Source organism: Mastigoproctus giganteus, chromosome 8, assembly GCF_048544385.1.
Source record: "Mastigoproctus giganteus isolate SK-2022 chromosome 8, ASM4854438v1, whole genome shotgun sequence".
In the NCBI taxonomy this organism is placed as follows: domain Eukaryota; kingdom Metazoa; phylum Arthropoda; class Arachnida; order Uropygi; family Thelyphonidae; genus Mastigoproctus; species Mastigoproctus giganteus.
Window position 1 is genome coordinate 137,169,721 of NC_143582.1, and position 22,854 is coordinate 137,192,574.

The following is a 22,854-nucleotide window of genomic DNA, read 5'->3' on the forward strand; positions in this document are numbered from 1 at the left end:
CAAATCTGCCAGCTAGAAATTCGAACAAACAAATCAAGTGCTGTTGGGTGTATTTTTACCGGTTAGCGCCTAGGGTGTTTCTCCCCACTTGACGATGTTTTTAAATCACGAACTCGTTTACCGATTTTAAAACAGCTGGATAAGGGGAAAACACCTACCTCAGCTAAGACCCCCCCCCCCCTCGACGACACAAATTAATCAGGAAGAAAACGCTCTCGCCTTAACCGAATCACAAAATTCGACTGTACAATCAATCCATTTTTACCGGTTACAGCCAAACCTATACTCATCAGATGTGAGCCCGGGGGTTTTACGTATACTGAATAATAACCTACAAAATTTCTATCTAAATTAGAAATAAAATAACGCGCGTAACTAGGACTATAAAGCTACTTATAAAGTTCGATTTATTATGACAATTAACGGCAAAAGTCTTAAAAAATTTATGATTTCTTGCAGCTTGAAATTCACTTCCATCACTCGTAATGGCACTCAACGCCCTCTTGCTGAATGTGTTTGTATTCGTCTTAAGAGTTCTGTAGAATGGTTTGTGTGAAATTATGTCTAATGGATTGTTAAACAAAGATTTCAGCAAGGAAGAGGATGACTATGAAGAAAGTGACAATGATGATAGCGAATTAGACACTCATCGAATTTTAGAAGCTATTGATCCCCGATTTCACATTGCAGTTGGCGACTACACGAGTGAGAACAGATTCAACGGAACAAATAAAAGTAACACAAATGAAATGCATTTTCCGTACGTATGAAAAACTACTAGCTTATGTACTGTGGAGTTAATTTTTTTTTATCTAAAAAAAGATTTTTTAAGATGTGGATATTTTTGACCTTACAAAATGATCATCTTAAGCAGCCAAGAATTAGTATATTAATAAGAATAACAGGCATAATGAGCTTATTGAATTACAAGTGAAGTAAATATCGTCATGTAGTAAAGTGCGGATCGTCGTACGTGTGCTGCCAAGGGAACAAATTAGCGTTCGTTAAGATTAGTAAATTTTAATTAGTAAAAGTAAGATTAGTAAATTTTAATTAGTAAAAGTAAGATTAGTAGGTAATCGTTCACTTTAATGTGAGTCACGGTCAGCCCGCAAGTTACCGCCAGCTCGAACCTAGCGTGAATCATATTCTGAAGGGCAGTTCCAACTTGACTGAACATGCGCGACACTGGCAATATACTACATACGCGCAGTAATTTTTTATTTATTTATTTATTATTTTTTTTTTATTACTCCAAAACAGCCGAAGCCTTACAGAGGAGGAATTTTTCAGTAGCGATACAGTAATCATTCTATTTACAATCTGTACACAATGTCAGGTATCAATATACAATTTCAAATATACAAGGTAATTTACAACATATACAATGCATATCATATGTTACAAGCGATTTGCATTTGAGCAAAGCTGTGGTAACAGAGAAATTTGTTTTACTAAGCATTTGTTGTTTTCTTTTCTTGATAGTTAACAAAAAGTAGTTGCACTAATTGATTTGTGTTATTATAATCTTATGGTTATCCCTATTTTTTTTTTTTCTCAATCATTTTTTAAACTTAAAGCTAAGTAAACCTATCTTTATAGTATTATTATTGTTGTTATTATTAAATTAGTCATTTATTTTCATTCTCTATTAGTTTGATTGTAATACCTTTGTAGCTCTTTTTTGATATTAATGTTTTCATTTAGGATATCAATGTTGGATTCATTCAGCAATTTTGTAGTTCTGTTGAAGTAATGGAATCTGAGTTGATCAGTTCTGAATGGGTCTTGTGCCAGCATATTTTGTCTTCTCAAGACTCTTGGAGGACAGCTGAAGTTTATGAGGTAGAGCAGCTCGGGGGCATCCAATTTTCCAGCCACAAGATGCATTAAGAATTTGCAGTCTGCTTCAGCTCTTCTTTGGTATAGTGGTACAATCCCGAAGTGATTGCACCATTCATCGTAGGATTTTGTTTTAAATTCCAACCTAGATTTGTACACCAGGAATCTGACTATGGATTTCTGAATACGTTCCAGTTGTTTTATTAGAATTTTGGTGTGAGGATTCCAGATTTGTGAGGCATATTCTAGAATTGGGTTGATTATCATCATGCAAGCTGTTTTTATGAGCTGTACGTTGGTGAAATCGAAGCAGATTCTTTTAACCAGTCCAAGGGATTTGGAGGCCTTAGCTGTAGTTTTATTTACATGTTTGTTGAAGTTTCCCTTCTCAGAAAACCATACTCCCAAATCTGAAACCTCATGTATTCTCAATAGCTCATGATTATTAGCTTTATAGGGATAATTAATCTTGTGTTTTTTGTGATAGTCTGCGACAGACATGGTGCAGCATTTGTTTAAGTTTAGCGTTAGACCATTGTTTGTGATCCATCGGGTGATGGTGTCTAGTCCATTTTCCAGTGATTCACAGTCTTGTGTTGTTTTGTAAATTTTCAAGTCATCTGCATATGAGAGCACTTTGATGTCAACATGTTGCATACCATCTTGTATGTCATTAATATATACAACAAAGAGTAGTGGCCCCAGAGGAGAACCCTGTGGGACTCCCCTTTGTATATGGAAAGTGGAGGAGAATTTTCCTTCAAAATATACTCTGCTTTTCCTATTTTCAAGGAAGTTAGACATAAGTGATAAGGCATTACTTGATAAACCTATGTACTTTAATTTGAGCAACTTGTGTGGTATTATTGAATCAAAGGCTTTCTGTAGGTCCAGGTATATAATGTCTATCTGATTGTTATTGTCAAGGCTAAGTTTTATGTCATGTTCTATGGAGAGTAGGTTTGTCACTGTTGATCTGCCCATTAGGAAGCCATGATGAATGTGGCTGAATTTATTTTTCATGAAGGAGCAGAGTTGAGAGTAAAGGACAGGAGCGGATTAAGGTCGGTTGAGGCCCCGGGCGCAGATGAAAATAGTGGGCCCCTTAAAAAAAAAGAGAGAGATAGGGAAAATAAAAAAAAAGGTTAACCATTTTTTTAAATAAATAAAAAATATTATTTAATAGTAATGTTTTATTTCCAATAAAATTTGAATATAATATATGTATAATATAATTAATAATAGCATAATAATAATCACAAAGTTTTGAACATATTAGTTTAACTATTAGTTGAACTAATATATTCAACTAATTTGTTGGGGTTTTGCGTGGGCCCTTCAGAAGTTGGGGCCCAGGGCGGGCGCCTGGTGCGCCCGCCGTTAAATCCGCCTCTGGTAAAGGAGGTTCTCAATAATCTTGCTTAGGGGATTAGATTTCTGTATGGGTCGAAATGAGGAAGGTGTGTCTTTAGCCCCCTTTTTAAAAAGAGGGGTGATAGTGGTTCCCTTTAATATTCCGGGGAGTGATCCCTTATTGAAAATGGCTTTAATCAGATGTATAAGATGTTATTGCAAGACAACAAAGCAGTGTTTCCAGAGTGCCATGGGGAAACTGCTGGTGTTTGTGTCATAACTTAATTTAAATTTGTTGAGGGTATTCAATAAAATCTCTGCATTGACTTCAAATTGTGTCAGGGTATCACTGAAATACGTGGAGGGAGAGGTGTAATAAAGCTTACTGCTGTGATCAGCTTTTTCAGTATATAGTTCACTGTAGAAATTTGCAAATTCATCTGATTGAATGGTGTCCATTTTGTTCATGTTTTTGTGTTTTTTATAACCCATTTTCCAATGCTTCCAGAATGGACCCATCATGCCTGTTTAGCATTGCATTCTGTAGGTTAGCTAAGTGATTTTGGTAGGCCGAATTGATATCGTTTTTTATTTGCCTTCGTAGATTGGAGAACTGAATGTAAATCATGTCTCTGTGTGTTTTTGAAATTGATGAACATTTGTTGTTTTTTCTTGAATAATTGAATGATTTCTTTTGTGAACCACATAGGAAATTTATTAGTGTTTGCCTTTGCATGGCTCTTGGGTGTATAGTTTTTGATAAATAGGTCTAAGTTATTGAACAGGCGTTCTGGGTGTCGATGGATTGGCCGTGGTGGACCCGTTGCCTGGCCCCCACACTCACCTGATTTATCGAGCCTTGATTTCTTTCTATGGGGTGCCCTCAAATCTATCGTGTATGAATCGCCTGTGGAGACGGAAATGGGTCTCGTGGCAAAACTCGTCTGCGCTGTTGCTACTGTCAAAGAAACTCTAGGTGTGTTCGACCGTGTCCGCCAATCCATGCTGCGTCGGTGTCACGCATGCATTGTGTCTCATGGTGGAACCTTTGAGCATCTGTTGTAACATCATGAAATGCATCCATCTCGTACTCCATTGTTAATATTATATCAAATAAATGTTTGCCACTAATTACTGTCTTGTGTTGTTTCTGCTTCTTGTGCCTCTGCTACTACTTTCCCGTGACGTTTCCGGTTATGGGTTCCTATGTGATTCACATTCCTTTAGATGTTACCTACCTGCCCTAAACATTTGTACCAATATTTTTGAGACACCCTGTATATATATATATATATATATATATACACATATATACAGGGTGTCTCATAAAAATGGTATATATACACCATTTTTTTTTTTTTTTTTATGAAAACCCCAAACACAAAAGGTATCAAAACCTATAGCACTTAGTACCGTACATGGGTTGAAGGAGAAGCATGGGGAGAGGGGGATGCTGGAAACTTTGCTCTAGAGACTAAACATGGGTTTCACCACTTCAAGTCTCCAATAAACAAAGTGGTGGTATTTCACCGGTTGATGAAAGTCATCTACCACCTATCATGCACTGTATCTATAAATTATTTAAACTCAGTCATATTTTGCAAACCAAAATACACAAACATGCTTGTGGTAACAAGAAACATAAACTTTTTAAAAATATCAAATTCAATTTCTCCAATATCCCTAGTTCACGGGACCACACTTGATCTCCAAAAAATTTATTAATTCCTTTTAAGCATTAAAAAGTCTGTTCTTAAAGTACTTGTCTCATTCAGCCATAAATTCATGTTCACCAATATACAGTTTAAACACATAATACAAGACATTAGTCTCTAAAAATGGAACTATTACTACTCAGTGCATTGAATATTGTAACATCATATTTCTCCATAAATGGTTTGACGCTATGCCTTGGTCCTCTATTCTTAACAAATACAATTACCTACTACCATTTAATAACCTTACAAATTTGATATACATCACTACTGTTTCAATTATGATCGTCCATTAGGTTTAAAAATATGCAACTACAAACAACTTGCCGCCAACATAGGTAATACTTCACTTAATGATCTCCCATGCCATTGCAGTAATCCAGTATATGCCCCATTTGCTGATCAACATCATGGGCATATCATTACTGGAAATCTCAACATCATAAATGACCATAATCTAAAAACTGCTATGAGTAAAGGGTTCAAATTTAGACCCATTCACCAAGTTAATATTAATAACATCAACATAAAACTATATTTAAGTCTTACACATTTTGCCAACAAGCTTGCTTATAAATATACCATTCCACATGAAGCTTTTCAAAACTGGATAACCATTATCTACCAAGACTTCAAAAAGGCTATTGGCAAGTCCTACAAATTTTACAATAACCACTACACTCCATTCTGCAATCTGAAAAAACATATTATAGAATTACAAGACAATTTCATTATCACCCCAGTTGACAAAGCATCTAACAACTTTGCTATCTTTTGCAAACAATTTTACTTCAACCAACTCAAAACTGAAATTGAAAAGAGTTCCACATGTACACCATGCAGTCTTAATCCTCCTGCTACAATAAAAAGCTTATTGCTTTACATAAGAAACTGCATTCCAAAATAAAGAACACTACCCCTCCCTTCCTTTATATGATTTCCAAATTCCACAAACAACCAGTAGGTTTCAGATGCATCACCAGTTCCAAAAATAGTGGCTGCTACCTACCGTGCAAGCAATTCTTCAGACTACTCAAAACCATTTTTAACAATCTTACTGCTACCAGGGTTATTAACTATAACCAAACTGTTTTAGACACTGTCAGATCAAATTTCTCTATAATCAGTACAGAAACTTTTGATTTCACCAACCTTTTCACTTCCATCCCACATAACTTACTGGTGTTTGTGCTAAAACAACTGTTTCACAAATACCAAGAGAAACTTTATATTAATGAGAGTACTTGGGACAACCTTGTCAATCAGCACACTGTCATTACTGTTATTAACAACCCTGCAAACTTTGACACCTAGGGTCCTGAGCTGTATATCATCATTCTTCTCTTTCTTGGTGATTCCTTTCTACTTTTGACTCTCTCTCTCACAGGGAAACTCAGGAATTTTTTTTTTTTTTTTTTTTTTTGGCTGGTGCAGCAAAAGCAAAATAATAATAATAATTTTGGCATACTGAATAATTTCATTTTCGATGGAAAACAAGCATACAAACAAATTATTGGAGTTTCTATGGGTTCACAAATTTCCAGCCTTATATCTAACCTTTTTATACTATTATGAAGAATTATTTATTACAATCAATCCCAATCATAAACTTTTAGCTTTCAGATATGTGGATGACATCTTAGTATTAAATACAGACTTTGAATGCTTTGCTATAGATATTTACCCCTCTGAACTTAAACTTAATAAAGAAAATGCTGATAAATGCACAGCCAACTTCCTTTATCTGAATATTACACTTAACAATGATGCAGTTCCTCATCTAATAAACATATACAATAAAATAAATTATTTTAACTTTCAGGTCATTTACCTCACAAATTGGCAATCCAATATTTCTAATAAAAAATCCATTATTGTTTTTATAACTATCTACATTTATTTTTATTTTCAAATTCTTATGTAGAAAATTGTTATGTAGTCAGGAAATTTCCTGACTACAAATTCTTATGTAGTCAGGAAATTTTTATTCTTTTTGAAAACTTACTTTGAGTTTTCAAAAAATAAAATAAAAAATTACTGTGAGTATGTACATAGTACATTGCCAGTACTGTACCGTGTACGGACCGGCAGATACAGTGAGTGTTGTGTATGCAGCGTGACGTTTTCCCGACACACAGACCGGCAGAAGAATATGTGGACTGGCAGATACCGAGAGTGTCGTGCATGCTTCATGACAATTCCCGGCAGATACAGTGGCAACTGGCAGATAGAGTGAGTGTCACGCATGCTTAGCAAGTCAGAACTGCCCATTAGAATACGATTCACGACAGGTTGGAGCTGGCGGTGACTTGCAGGCTGACCATGACTCATGACACTAAAGTGCAGGATTACCAATTAGCAAATATAATCTTAACGAATACTGAATTTCTTCATCTAAGCATGCAACTCAACTGTGTCTCCATATCTCCCTATCGTCAATCCTCTTCATTTCCCTATATCCACCAACCCTTTTCAGTTCTTCTATCATAGTTTTTCTCAATCTTCCTTTGAACTTTATTCCCTCAGCTTCTCCCTACATTATGTCCTTCATCAGTCCTTCACCTTGTAACACTTGTCCAATCCAATTTCTCTTTTGCTGTGTGATATTTCCAAATCAAATAGCTACCATTCACAATGTCCATGTTTCTGCTACCCAATTCATCTATTGTAGTCTCTCTCTCTCTCTCTCTCTCTCTCTCTCTCTCTCTCTCTCTCTCTCTCTGAGCTTCTTTTCTCTCAGCTTCTCCCTACATACATCTGTCATCATTCCTTACCTTGCAACACATGTCCAATGCAGTTTCTCGGTAAAAATGCAGTGAAGCATGTGGTCAGACAACTAAGTGCAAAGCTATGTGACTTACCTTTGATGAAGGCGAGCAGGAGTGATGTCAACATCAATTGGCAGAAACAAGCCACATGCCATACGCTGCTTTCCTCTCCATTTACACGTGACACTAAGCTTTCTTCTATTATTCAATAAGGTCTATCATGGTTCCTCTTCTCCGGGCTGAAGTGAATCTTTCCATGGCATTTGACAAAACAGTGATGCCATACACTGAAGCAAACTGTAATTATAGAAAATGGACAGGCAGTGATATTATCAACTGAATGAGCAGTAAAAATATCGTACAGTGTGTGAAAGGGAAAAAAAAAACACAAAGTTTTTAGGATTTTTTTTTCATATACGCAAATTTTACCCCCCCCCCCACAAACTTCTTTTGCTTGAACCATCCCGAATTAGTGGCGTAAAAATCTAATCTTTTTTCACTAGCCAAAAATGAAAGTCTATTAAAAAACCCATACTTCTTTTGCTTGAATCCTTCCTGAAGTGGTATAAAAACATAACCTAACCTTTTTTCACTAATGAAAGTGTGAAAAAACTGACACTTTTGCTTGAATCTGTCCTGAAGTGATGTAAAAACCTAACCTTTTTTTATGAATATCTATTAAAAAACCTACTCTTTTGCTTGCATCCATCCCAAATTAGTGGCATAAGCTAACCTAATCTTTTTTTAAAACTACATAAAAAGAAAAAAATTCAACTTATATTTGAAATAGAAGCAAGCTTAATTATAGAAAATGTGGATGGCCAGTGATATCATCAGGATTTGAAAAGAGAACTAATAAGTGACATGGTAATAATCACCTCCCTCTCCATGATGACAAAAACAGCAAAATTTTAGTTAATTTAGTTGTCCCACTGCCTGCTTAACTGCATTCTAACCCAATTTCTCTGTTAACTTCTGATCATTTCAAACTCCTACAGAATCTTCTATCTTCAGTTCTTAATGCCCATGTTTCTACTACCTAAATTGCCACACTCCATGCCAGACATCATGCCAATAATTTCCTTTCCTTAAACAAAATCAGCATAATATTCTTCACTCCTCAAAAACTTTTTTACCCATTGTTATTCTTATTTTTGTGCTTCCTTTCATCTTCCACCATTAGTACCTGTACTCCTAATCCTTCTCTCTCTCTCTCTCTCTCTCTCTCTCTCTCTCTCTCTCTCATTTTAATATTTAAATCTTCCTCTTCCCACTCTCATGACTTTTGTCTTCTCGGTATTCAGCCAGTCACAGCAAGAAGCATGGGAGTGGGGGGGGGGGGGAAGAGCAGTAAAGAAAGTTTAGCTAACATTGAAATTTTTCTGTACTGGTGGGTGGGATGTGGGCTTTGGGTGTTTGAAAGGCAAGGAAAGGATTTTGAAAATCTCTCTCTCATTTCAATATTAAACTCATATCTTCCTCTTCCCACTCTCATGACTTGTCTTCTCGGTATTCAGCCAGTCACAGCAAGAAGCATGGGGGGATGGAAAGAGCAGTAAAGAAAGTTTAGCTAAGATTGAGATTTTTCTGTACTGGTGGGTGGGATGGGGGCTTTGGGAGTTTGAAAGACAAGGAAAGGATTTTAAAAACAACCTAAAATACCATTTCGTGTTAATCAAAGAATTTTGCCTATATTCATTTTTACCAGGACACGTGGAGGTCAACGATTATAACTGTAATTTTAAAAAGTGTAAATATTACACTCAGTGATCACTGAATTGTGACCACTTACCTAATACTGTGTTGGACCACCACTTGCACATATAACAGCTGCTATTTTCCCATGCATTGACTCCACTAGATGAACAGCATTTTTGTGTTAAGCAGTATTTTGTGTAAACTTTTTTGTTAAGCAAATAAATATACGTTGAAAATTTATAGGTGTTAGGATGAACCTAAGATGCTTTTTGTGTTAAGTGAGTTCCATTAGCATTAGTAGAGGCATATGATGCAAGAAAGCAAGCTTATGCAGCATCAGCCAAAAAAAAAAAAAAAAAACTTCCACTTCACCCCTCCGTTCATTCGAAATACCTGTCCAGCTGAGCATTAAATTTATTTAGGCTATCAACTTCCACAACAAGGGGTGGAAGTCTTCCACTAACCAACTACCCGCTGGCTAAAGGCAAATTTCCGCACATCTATCATACATCTGTCTTTCCTCAATTTGAATTTATGCCCTCTCAGGTGATTATTCTGAGCAAGAGGCAAAATCCCATCAGTTGAGCATGCTCAAATCATTCAAGGCTTTATACACCTCTATCAGATCACCTGGCCGGTGCCTAGTCTCCAGACATCGTAATTTGCAAAACTTAAGCCTTTCTTGGTAAGAGCAACCCTTTGTTCCATTCACTAATCTTGTTGCCCTTCTCTGTACTTATTCCAGCAGCTCTGAGCAGTGCAGACGGGCAAATAAGGCCTCCAGACCTGTATACGGTACTCAGGTGTGGACTGACCATTGCCTTATACAAGGGAATAATCACCTTATCCCTGCTAGAAAAATTCCTGTATATCATTGACAAGACACCATGAGCTACTCTTGCAGCCCGTATGCACTGCTCAGAGAACTTCATATCTGCCTGCACAATTACCTCCAGGTCCTTTTCATTCTCTACCACTGTCAGTGTAGTACAACAGAGTTGATATGTTGCTCTGGGGTTGCTGTTTCCCATATGTAGTACTTTACATTTGTCAATGTTAAACTTCATTTGCCACCTCTCAGCCCATCTGCTCAACCTTTCCAGATCCTGTTGCAGCAGCATAGTGTCAGTAGTGTCCTTAACAACCCTGCCAACCTTTGTATCATCTGCAAACTTGGACATTAAGCTTGATATACCATCATCAATATTATTTATAAATACAGAAAACAATAATGGACCCAACACTGAACCCCCGAGGGACTCCACTAATAACATTAGTCCACGATGAGCAGCGTCCATTGATTACCACTCTGTCTTCTCCTCCTCAACCACCCCTTTATCCATAGCAGCAGTTTGCGTCCAATGCCACACTGCTCCAATTTGTGCAGCAATCTTCCATGTGCAACAGTATCAAGAGCCTTTCTAAGATCCAAGTATATAATATCAAAGTTATTCCCTGCATCCAGTTCTTTTGTGACTGCATCATAGTATCCAATCAAATTGGTTAGGCAAGACTTCCCCTTAACAAAACCATGCTGTGTCCGAGCTATAACTGAAGTCTTGTCTAGATGATTCTGCAGTGCTTCTTTAATCAGTGCCTCCATTAATTTTCCAGCAACAGAAGTTAAATTCACAGGTCTATAATTACTTGTGTCAGCCTTTGATCCTCCTTTGTGAATTGGGGTCACATTTGCACATTTCCAGTCTATGGATACCTCCCCTGAGTCCAAGGAAGCTCTCATAATTATGGTAAGGGTTTGCTTACTTCCTTTGCCGCCTCCTTTAATATAACTGGATAGATCCCATTCACCCCAGGTGCCTTTCTTGTGTTTATCTTCAACAATTTCTCCTCCACTTTACTCTCAGTTATTACAAGATTATCTGGCTTACTGCCAGAGTTGAATACACCTCTGGCATTCCCCTCGCTGAATAACTCCTCATGCGTGAATGTCGATGCAAAATAATCATTTAGTTTGTTAGCTACCTGAGCAGGATCATCAACAGTTGAACCATCGGTATCAAGTGGACCAAACTGATTCATCCCCTTCCTTCTAGAGTTTACATAAGTAAAGAACTCTTTGCTGTTTTTCTTTGCATCCATTGCCAAAGATTTCTCGTAATCTGCCTTCGCCTGCCTAACCTCCTTTGTAACTTGGTTACAGATCAACTTATATCTATCATAGGCTTCTGTGTCACGTGTTAATTTATATGTATCCCATGCATTTTTCTTCTCTGTCATATGTCTCATTAGTTCATCTGACATCCATTTAGAGCTAAACCTTGAACAATATTTCTTAGTCGGTATGTAAAGCCTAGTAGCTTCCAAGATAAATTCTTTGAATGCTTCCCATTTTGAATTTGCTGTTGGTAACATCATCAGTTGGTCCCACTGTATAGAATTTAAATACTGTCTCAGACCATCGTAGTCAGTCGCCTTTACGAAAGCAATAACCCTTCCCTTTACCCCTGATGGTAGTTACCTCTTTGAGTAAATCCCACGTCAGCACACTGTGATCACTGCCACCTAGAGGTTCCTCTATCTGCAGATTCTTGATGCATGAAGAATCACTACTGATAATCAAATCAAGAGTATTACTCCCTCTATTTGCCTCCCGAACATGCTGATGTAGAAAACAGTCATCCAATAAATCCACAAAAGCCTTTCGAGTGTGTGAGTGACCAACCCATAAATTCCAGTCAGTATCTGTGAAATTAAAATTCCCCATTATAAGACTCTCTGATTTACTGGCCCACTCTATTTCCCTGTACAGTTTCTTATTATACTCATCAGAGTCATTAGGCCTATAGCACACACTCCTACTCTCAATTTTGATCTCCCAATGCTTATGTCACACCAAACTGACTCAACACTGCACTGTCCAGCGATGTCGACTGGGTTCACTTCCTTGGATTTTGTGTGTTTCTTAACTAATAGCATAACCCCTCTTCCCTTCCTATCCTGTCTATCCTTTCTGTAGATGTTGTACTCCCCAAATTCCAGTTCTGCATTCCTTATATCTGTGTGACACCACGTCTCTGATATACCAACAATATCCGCCTTTGATGCTTTGAGCAATACCTCAAATTCATCAAATTTATTTTCCAAACTCCTAGCATTGGTTACCCGCAAGTATACATGCACCTGTTCCTATTCTTAGCTATCCTAACACAACCCATGTGTTTACTTGTTCCGCAATGACTCCCAGCAGCCTCTGAAATACCCTGCATATTGGTTTCCAGGCTGCTGCTCATTCCAATAGAAGCAGTGCAAGAATCACTTTCACCTCTGCCAGTAGCTACTGTTAATCTATTAGTCCTTGTATCCCCCTCCCCAGGATAACAGTTTTCCGACCCACCGAATACTGCCTCGATAGCATCAGCAAATATTCTTGCACCCTTTCTATTTAAGTGTATACCATCCCTGTAGAAGCAGTCCCTACTGTTAACAATATATGTATATTCCATTATATGTATATTCTGGAGGTTAGTTCAAGTACACAAATTCTCATTTGAAATTATAATTTACAATCATTTTGCTTTATTTTGTGACATCACATAGATTTGAACACATGACATGTATAACTATGTTTGCTATAGGATAAATGTGGGCATAACCGTATGCTTATTCTTACTCCATATTTGCTGTATGTTCTATGAAGATTATTGGCTGGAATATATTCTATAAATTAAAGGAAAATAATCTGGAATTAAATCATTGCTTTATCTTCAGATTTAGCAGGTTTTTGGGCTTCATAATATAATACAATAATATTCTTGTAGCCTGTAGCTTTTAAAATTTTTTATTATATGAATTACTATATATTACATTATTATATTTATTTTTTATATAAAAATATTATTTATAAATTTTAAGGAAGAGAAAGCATGGACTTCTTGATTATGACCCAAAATTTTAATATATTTGCAGATTTTAGAAAAAAAGTCATTTAATTCATCTTAGGGAATCATGTAAATTATGTATTAAAGTAGTATAAATTAACTCAATATTACACAGAAATTTATTTTAGTAAAAACATGATATGTCAATAAAATTAATGTAAATTTCTTACAGAAATGTTTCTACTGAAAGAACTGCCAATGATTTCCATGATTTTATTGCAAGAAAGCTTTCTAATATGATTGACAGGTCAGTGCTGGTAAGAATTTTTTGTAATGTACTTTTCTGTTTAATATCAATACACATCTAAACAGTATTCAATTTATTTTGGAAAGAATTTGTTTGGGATTAAAAGAGTAATGCCATCCTTGATTATCAGGTGTTCTTTCCCCACCTCCATTTTATCCAGAGGTATTCAGTAACTAGAAGAATTATAATTATCATCGAGTGTCAGATGGTGTTGCATATTGCATTATATCATTTGAATTACAGCAGAGTTTATTCACTAAGTGAGTAATGTCTGTATTTGTACTAAAAAGATCTCCATCAATACTTGGATCCCTAGCACCCCATCATCCTGAATAGAATATACAATGCTCTTGGGCAGGGTTCATTGCATTCAGCAAGAAATAGATTTCTTACAATTTATGGAAGGCCCAGTACTGAATCCCTATGGAATAAAGATATCTTCCAGATTTTGGGTCCTGAGCTTGCTATGTACTTGTAATGCCTTATATATGTCAGGGAAGTATTCTTGGATACATTTTGCAGGTGAGGCAGTCATTTGGAATATAATTTTTCATAGCTGTAGTATCATAAAGTGGGATTAACTATATAATATTGGTGTAGATACGCCATAGTTTATCCATAAATTTAAACTACATGTGTAGCATAAAAGGCATCATTTTAATTGTATCTCATATTCTGGCTGCCTTCACAACAAGATACCATGTATTGCATTACTTTGAATAAGTAATGCTTTTCTAGTGGAGAAGACTACTGTTATTTATTCTCAGTGGATACCACCAACCAGATGGTACCATTTCAAAGCTGTTGGCCTATCATTAGTGGGTGGGCAGGTACCTTGGTATTGTGGAATCACTTTGCAGCTGTGATGATATGTTGCATTACCAGGGTACCTGCCCACCCACCAATGATAGGCCAACAGCTTTAGAGTAGAAATGGAAAGGCTTTTGTTGCTGTGGATAAAAGAAAAACAAATGAAAGGTGATACAGGTCCTGGAAAATACATTTGCAAATACTCAAAGCAGATTTTTGAGAACTAAAAGGCTAAAACAAAACACCTTTAACTAGTGATACATGATATGGGGACTTGAAAGCCAGCAAAAGTTGGTTTGACCTTTTTAGAAAAAGGTCCAATATTAAAAGTGCCATAAGGCATGGAGAGGCTTGCAATGCTGATCAGGAAACAGCTGAAAACTTTAAGGTGGAGTTTCAAGAGCTCATTGAGAAGGAGGGTTACCTTCCTCAACAAGTCTTTAATACAGACAAAACGCATCTCTTTTGGAAAAGAATGCCCAGGCAATCACAAAAGAAGAGACCTTGTTGCCTGGGCATAAACCTAAGAAGGATAGTCTTACTCTGCTATTGGGATCCAATGCCTCTGGTGATTTTAAACTTAAGCTAATGTTGGTTTACTACTCAGAAACTCCAAAAGTGTTTAAACAGCAAAAGGTCATAAAAGGCAGGTTGGGCGTCTTCTGCCTGGGTGACAAGACATCTCTTCAGTGAATGGGTATTTGAAGTGTTTTGTCCTTCAGTCAAAAGTTACTTAGAAAAGAACAAACTTCCTTTAAAGGCACTTAATTTTGGATAATTAACAGTAATAATCAGGCCATGATCCCGAACTTGCCCAATCTCTGTAGGAGCAATTTGACTTTGTTACTGTCAAATTTCTCCCAAATACCATCCCTCTGCATCAGCCGATGGATCAGCAATTGGTTGAGAACTTTAAAAAAAATTTACATGAAATAGATACTTGCCAAGTGATTTGAAGAGACTCAGGAGACAAAGCCACAGGGCCGTGCTGTGCTATGATACAGAGAGGTGGCACTGTAAGGAGGCGGCATTTCGAAGACTTGCATCATACTGAGAAAATATACCGCACGGCCCTGCAAAGCCATCACCTTAAAGGAATTCTGGAAGACCAGGTTTAACATCTTATACTGTGTAAAAATTATTGTCAATTTTTGGAATGAGGTTACAATGTGCTTCAATGCAGCCTGGAAGAACTGGCGGCCTTCAGTCATCCATGATTTTTAAAGATTTGAAGGTGCTCTAGAGTAGGAAATTATCACTCTTGGTGAGTCCTTGGCTCTTGAGATTGTTGTGGAGGAGTTAATTGAAGACCATGCAAGGGAGTTGACAACAGAGGAGCTCCAGGAATTAGAGCAGATGTGTGAGCATGACAGTGGAGATGAGGAACATGGGGAGGATGACCATGTAGCAACAACTTAAGAAATTAAGGACATGCTTGCTGTGTGGGACATTGTGAAGAGGACAGTAAGAAAAAACACATATATTGAGACCACTGAATTGATGATCTGCATATTTGAAGATCAGGTGTGAAGTTATGTCAAGAACCTTAAGAGAAAGTGCCAAAAGCAAAGCACTTTTTATACGATAAGTAGCAAGAGGCAGCGATCGGAAAGAACACCAGATCCTGAAGGTTGTCCTGATACCTCGATGGTAAAGGATTCTCTTTCAACTCCATCACCACATGACCATTGAAACAGCTTTTCCAGCGTAAGTTAAATGAAAATTACCATTTTTGATTTTTTTTATAATTATCAATTATCATTTTAAACAACATTTTGGGGAGAAGGGGCGTAAGTAAAAATGTGGCACCATCAGCATTTTTTTTCCTTTTTTTAAAATTTGTATCATGTTTCAGTGTTTATTCCGGTGTATAAGATGCACCACAATCTTAGTGCAACTTTTTTTAGATAAAAGATGCGTGGTACACACTGGAAAATACAGTATTCAGTATTCTATATAAAACTAATACAATTTCCATTATAAAAATCGCCTTTTAGCGAGATAAATAGCTTAGTTTTATAGCAAAAATTTCAACTTCTGAGGACTTGGAACGAATTACCAAAAAACAGTGTGTTATTGGGTTTACATTACAATATTTCAACGATATGATGGTGTCTCTGGAATGAATTAATATCATAAAGCAGGGCTCTACTGTATACGTAGCTTGGCTGTGACAACCATTTCTTCTTTACACCATATGCTTTTGAGTTTCTGGATTTGCGATTTCTCCCCTACCTCACTGAAGATCTGTTTTTTTTTTTTTTTTTTTTTTTTCACATTCAGGAAAGTTTATTCATTAGTATCTTCCACGCTTTTGGGCTATCCAGTCAGTTTCTGTACTTGACCATTTTTTAACAGTTTTTTTATTTAATATTTTATTTTTACATAAATTCGCTGCTGGTTCAATTTCTGATAATTTTTCATTAGAGGATGCTATGTGGCGTTTCTCTTTTGTGCTGACAAAAAGGTTTCTTATTTTATTAGTGGTTTGATAGCATAGGACTCACAGCCTTTCACCCCAGCTCCCAATTAAATCGAGGCATGTGATGCAAGAAAGCAAGCATATGTAGCATCAGCCCAAAAAAAAAAAAAAACATTTCACACATCCATTCACTTTAAACGTGTGTCCAATTTTCCTCCTTGAATTTATTTAAGCTATCAACTTCCAAAATGACAGATGGAAGTTTGTTCCGGCAATCAACTACCCTCTGGCTAAAGGCAAATTTCTGCACATATATTCTATAACTGTCTTTCCTCAATTTGAATTTATGCCCCCTGAGGTTTGTAATCTGAGCAAAGGAAGAATTCCATTAGAATTGAGACTGCTCCACCCATTCATACACCTCAATCAGATCACCTTGCAGGTGCCTAGTTTTCAGATGCTGAAATATGCAGAATTTAGCCTTTCTTGGTAAGACCACCCTTTCATTCTCATCACCAATCTTGTTGCCCTTCTGGATATTAATAGAAAAAGGAAAAAATGCTTCCTTTTTCTATTAATATCCTTCCTCATTTTAGGAAGGATGTAGAGTTGCTTGAGCTATATCCTTCGATACAGCTCAAGCAACTCTACATACTTCCTAAAATGAGGCCTCTAGACCTGTACACAGTACTCAAGGCGTGGCTTGACCATTGCCTTATACAAAGGGATAATCACCTCCTTTTCCCTACTAGCAAATTTCCTGTATATCACTGACAATACCCCATGACCTGCTCTGGCTGCCTGTCTGCACTGCTCAGAACATTTCATATCTGATTGCACAATTACTCCCAGGTCTTTTCATATTTGACTGCACAAATACTCCCAAGTTTAAAGGTTATTGAAATGCTATGTCTCTTGATTGTTTTGCATATTGGTGCCTTATGGTTCCTGAACAGATGAAGCCCCAGCAGATGAAATGCTTCCTTTTTCTATTATATAGTTTAATTGTACAGCCACTCCCTGACTTACATAAGTCGAATTTTATGTAAGTCGGAATTTCCCTAAATGTTTATGCAGCACTCGCAACTATGTGCACTGAATTTGATTGAAGCAAAAAAGAAATGTTCGACGAACATGTAAATGGAATTATTTATTCAATTTTTTTTATCTCATGTGCAGGAAGAATTACAAAAGTGTACAAAATTACAAAAATTTCAAAATCATAAAATTACAAAAAAAGAGAAGAGACAGGTGTAACATCAGCAAGTTTTACTTTTCATATATCGTTGACAGAATTAACCCTCCAGCTGATAAGAATGCTGCTTGCGGAAGATGAGGGCTGTGGAGATTTAGAAGGGGTTTTTTCCGACACATGACAAAATTTCTCTGCAGCTGCAGAATCGGTACTGGTGACTTCACCACATACTTTAATGTTTGGGAAACCAGCACGATGCTTGAACCTATTAACCACTCGTTGCTTGCTATAAACTTGGGTTGGGGTTCACTGTACTTATCCTTAATATCTTCATAAATACTTTTTGCTTTTGCTTGAATGGCCATCGGACTCAGAGGCACTCGCTTGTGAATCTGATTTTCTATTCACATTATTAATAGCTTTTCCATCTTCGATATAGCACCTGAACGCTGTTTTGTGATCACTGTTGATCTTAAATGCATTGATCCTTTAAAATGTTCTTTTATACCCACACTGTCCCTTAAAATAGTATTCACTGTTGAAGCAGTGAGACGTAATTCCGTGCAATAGATGACAAACTTTGTCTGCTTCGTACTTCTTAATTAATCATCTTCATTTCTTTTTGTTTCATTTCCTAGCACTGCCAGCACTTGCACTTTCCGTTGGTCCCTTCCCTTTAACCATTGTAATAAGTAAATAGGAATGAAGAGAAGATTCTGAAAATTTATGTTTTTATGTGGTTGAAGATTTCAGTGAAGTGGAACTCATTTCAGTGGAACCCATAATACCATAATGTAAAACCCCCACATCCAGTTATCTGTATTATTGCAAATGCAATAAGATCAAGTTTACTACCCATTAACAGAAAAGCCCAATAAACCGGAAAGTTCAAATTGTTTTTATTGTTTTATGGTAGTGACCTCCAGAAATGTGTTTTAGAAAAATATCACAAAGACATTCAACATTGATTCTTATAACGGAACACATAACGATGAAAGTGTAGTGCAATTTCCATTATAAAAATGACCTTTTAGAGAGAGAAATGGTTTAGTTATATAGCGAAAATTTCAACTTCCACAGTCTTGGAACGAATAACCAAAAAAAACAATGTGTTATTGGGTTCACATTATGATATTTTCACGATACTTCCATTTATTCCTACGGGATGCAAAATATATTTTCATGTTTTTTGTACCGACTGTCAAAAACTTGCCTATCGAATTTCCATAAGTTGGGTATTGTGTAAGCTGGAGAGTGTCTGTAGTTATCATATATCTCTTTAGCTTTTTAGTTCACAAATTCAAAAAATTTCAAAGCCCGTGGTGCAAAGGTCATCTCAGAAATCTGTGTACTTTATCCAAGATTAAAAAAAAATTTCTTTCTATTTCAACACAGTGTATCACTGTATTGTAATTAGCATTAGCATTAGTAGAGGCACATTTGATGCAAGAAAGCAAGCTTATGCAGCATCAGCCAAAAAAAAAAAATAAATAAATAAAAAATAACCACTTCCACTTCACCCCTCTGTTCATTCGAAATGCCTGTCCAGCTGAGCCTTAAACTTATTTAGGCTATCAACTTCCACGACAAGGGATGGAAGTCTGTTCCACCAACCAACCACCCGCTGGCTAAAGGCAAATTTCCTCACGTCTATCCTATATGTGTCTTTCCTCAATTTGAATTTATGCCCTCTCAGGTGATTATTCTGAGCAAGAGGAAGAATCCCAACAGCATGGAGCATGCTCAAACCATTCAAGGCTTTATACACCTCCATCAGATCACCTCGCTCATGCCTAGTCTCCAGACACTGTAATTTGCAAAACTTAAGCCTTTCTTCGTAAGATCACCCCTTTGTTCCATTCACCAATCTTGTTGTCCTTCTCTGTACTCGTTCCAGCATCTCTACATCCTTCTTGAAATGAGGCCTCCATATCTGTATACAGTACTCAAGGTGCGGCCTGACCATTGCCTTATACAAGGGAATGATCACCTCCCTATCCCTGCTAGAAAAATTCCTGTATATCATTGATAATACACCATGAGCTACTCTTGCAGTCCATCTGCACTGCTCAGTGAACTTCATATCTGCCTGCACAATTACCCCCAGGTCCTTTTCATTCTCTACCACTGTCAGTGTAGTACCACAGAGTTGATACGTTGCTCTGGGGTTGCTGTTTCCCATACGTAGCACTTTACATTTGTCAATGTTAAACTTCATTTGCCACCTCTCAGCTCATCTGCTCAACCTTTCCAGATCCTGTTGCAGTAGAATAGTGTCAGTAGTGTCCTTGACAACCCTGCCAAACTTTGTATCGTCTGCAAACTTCGACATTAAGCTTGATATACCATCATCAATATCATTTATAAATACAGAAAACAATAATGGACCCAATACTGAACCCTGAGGGACTCCACTAATAACATTATTCCATGATGAGCAGTGTCCATTGATTGCCACTCTCTGTCTTCTCCCCCTCAACCACCCCTTTATCCATAGCAGCAATTTGCCTCCAATGCCACACTGCTCCAATTTGTGCAGCAGTCTTCCATGTGCAACAGTATCAAAAGCCTTTCTCAGATCCAAGTATATAATATCAAAGTTATTCCCTGCATCCAGTTCTTTTGTGACTGCATCATAGTATCCAATCAAATTGGTCAGGCAAGACTTCCCCTTAACAAAACCATGCTGTGTCTGAGCTATAACTGAAGTCTTGTCTAGATGATCCTGCAGTGCTTCTTTAACCAGTGCCTCCATTAATTTTCCGGGAACAGAAGTTAAACTAACAGGTCTATAATTACTTGTGTCACCCTTTGATCCTCCTTTGTGAATTGGGGTCACATTTGCACATCTCCAGTCCATGGATATTTCCCCTGAGTCCAAGGAAGCTCTCATAATTATGGCTAAGGGTTTGCTTACTTCCTTTGCTTCCTCCTTTAATATAACTGGATAGATCCCATCCACCCCCGGAGCCTTTCTTGTATTTATCTTCAACAATTTCTCCTCCACTTTACTCTCAGTTATTACAAGATTCACTAGCTTACTGCCAGAGTTGAATACACCTCTGGCATTCCCCTCGCTGAATAACTCCTCATGTGTGAATGTCGGTGCAAAATATTCATTTAGTTTGTTAGCTACCTGAGCAGGATCATCAACAGTTGACCCATCGATATCAAGTGGACCAAATTAATGTGAATTTGTCCCCTTTGCTCACACACTTTTGAAACCATTGAAGAATGCTTTTGAACTTCAATAAAATTATTTAAATGGTGTAAACAGAAAAGAATTCTGAAAGTTGACAAACAATTTCCTGTGCTGTAAAGATTTTATAAGTAGAACATGCTACAAATATAACTTGTATTTTAGAAACAGGTACTTGCTTTAAGTGTATCAGATTTTCAGATTCTGCTAGGTTTTGAAATACGAGGCAAGGGTAGGATTGTATATAAAACCTAGTTCTTTATATTGACACAAAAAAAAAATCATAACTAAAATAGAACACCATGAAATAAATGTGATAAATATATTTAACAGTGTAAAAATACACATACAGCAGGCCCTCATTATAAAGCGGTTCGCTTCACGCTGATTCGCTATAACGCTGTTCTTATATTATAACCTGTATCTGACTATAATGCTGTCACAAATCATTATAATGCTCTTTTACAGATTGCATTTTTGGCGTATTTAACGAAATCATTTCATTTGATGGAGTCGATAGCTTGAAAATGAATAACAAAACAGCATTAAGGTTTAGGCCTAAATGGTTATCTAATGAACTAATGAGACTCGTAATAGAGAAGAAAAATGCATGGGATGCATATAAATTATCAAGCGACTCAGAAGCCTATGGCAGATATAAGCTAGTCTGTAATCAGGTGACAAAGGAGGTTAGGCAGGCGAAGGCAGATTACGAGAAATCCTTGGCAAAAGATGCTAAGAAAAACAGCAAGGATTTCTTTACTTATATAAACTCTAAAATGAAGGAGATGAATCTGATTGGTCCACTTGACATCGATGGTTCGACTGTTGATGATCCTGCTCAGATAGCAAACAAACTGAATGAGTATTTTGCGTTTACATTCACACATGAGGAATTATTAAGGTTTGAAAATGGCAGGAGGTTATCAAATTGTAGCAGGATACTTAATGATTTTGGAATAACTGAAAGGAGGAGAAATTGTTGAAGTTAAACATAAGAAAAGCACCTGGGATGGATGGGATCTATCCAGTTATATTAAAGGAGGCGGCAAAGCAACTAAGCAAACCCTTAGCCATAATTTTGAGAGCATCCTTGGTCTTAGGGGAGGTTCTCACAGACTGGAGATGTGCAAATGTATCCCCAATTCACAAAGGGGGATCGAAGGGTGACACGAGTAATTACAGACCAGTTAGTTTAACTTCTGTTCCGGGTAAAATAATGGAGTCACTGGTTAAAGATGCATTGCAGGATCATCTAGACAAGACTGCAGCAATAATTCAGACACAGCATGGGTTTGTTTAGGGAAAGTCTTATCTGACAAATTTGATAGGATATTATGATGTGGTTCCAAAGGAACTGGATGCAAAAAATAATTTTGATATCATATATTTGGATTTCAGGAAAGCTTTTGACACTGTTGCGCATGGAAGACTATTGTACAAATTGGAGCAGAATGGTATTAAGGGTAAGTTGCTACAATGGATAAAAGGATGGTTAAGTGGGAGAAGATAGAGGGTGGTAATCAATGGGTGCTGCTCTTCGTGGACTAATGTTATTAGTGCAGGCCCACGGGGTTCGGTGTTAGGTCCACTGTTGTTTTGTATATTTATCAATGATATTGATGAAGGTATATCAGGCTTAATGTCGAAGTTTGCAGATGATACAAAGGTTGGCAGGGTTGTTAATGACAGTAATGGCAGTGTGC

General features: G+C 37.0%; 1 protein-coding gene across 1 annotated transcript in view; it reads left to right on the forward strand.

Moving 5' to 3' along the window:
* The first annotated feature begins 507 nt into the window (after window positions 1–507).
* The window catches only part of LOC150081844 (uncharacterized), a 92,718-nt gene continuing 70,371 nt past the window's right edge, over window positions 508–22,854 (forward strand). Inside the window, exons 1-2 of the mRNA XM_090380341.1 lie at window positions 508–760; window positions 13,448–13,522. Coding sequence (XP_090236467.1) covers window positions 561–760; window positions 13,448–13,522 — 275 coding nt within the window. The 5' untranslated portion in view covers window positions 508–560. The remainder of the gene's footprint in view (window positions 761–13,447; window positions 13,523–22,854) is intronic.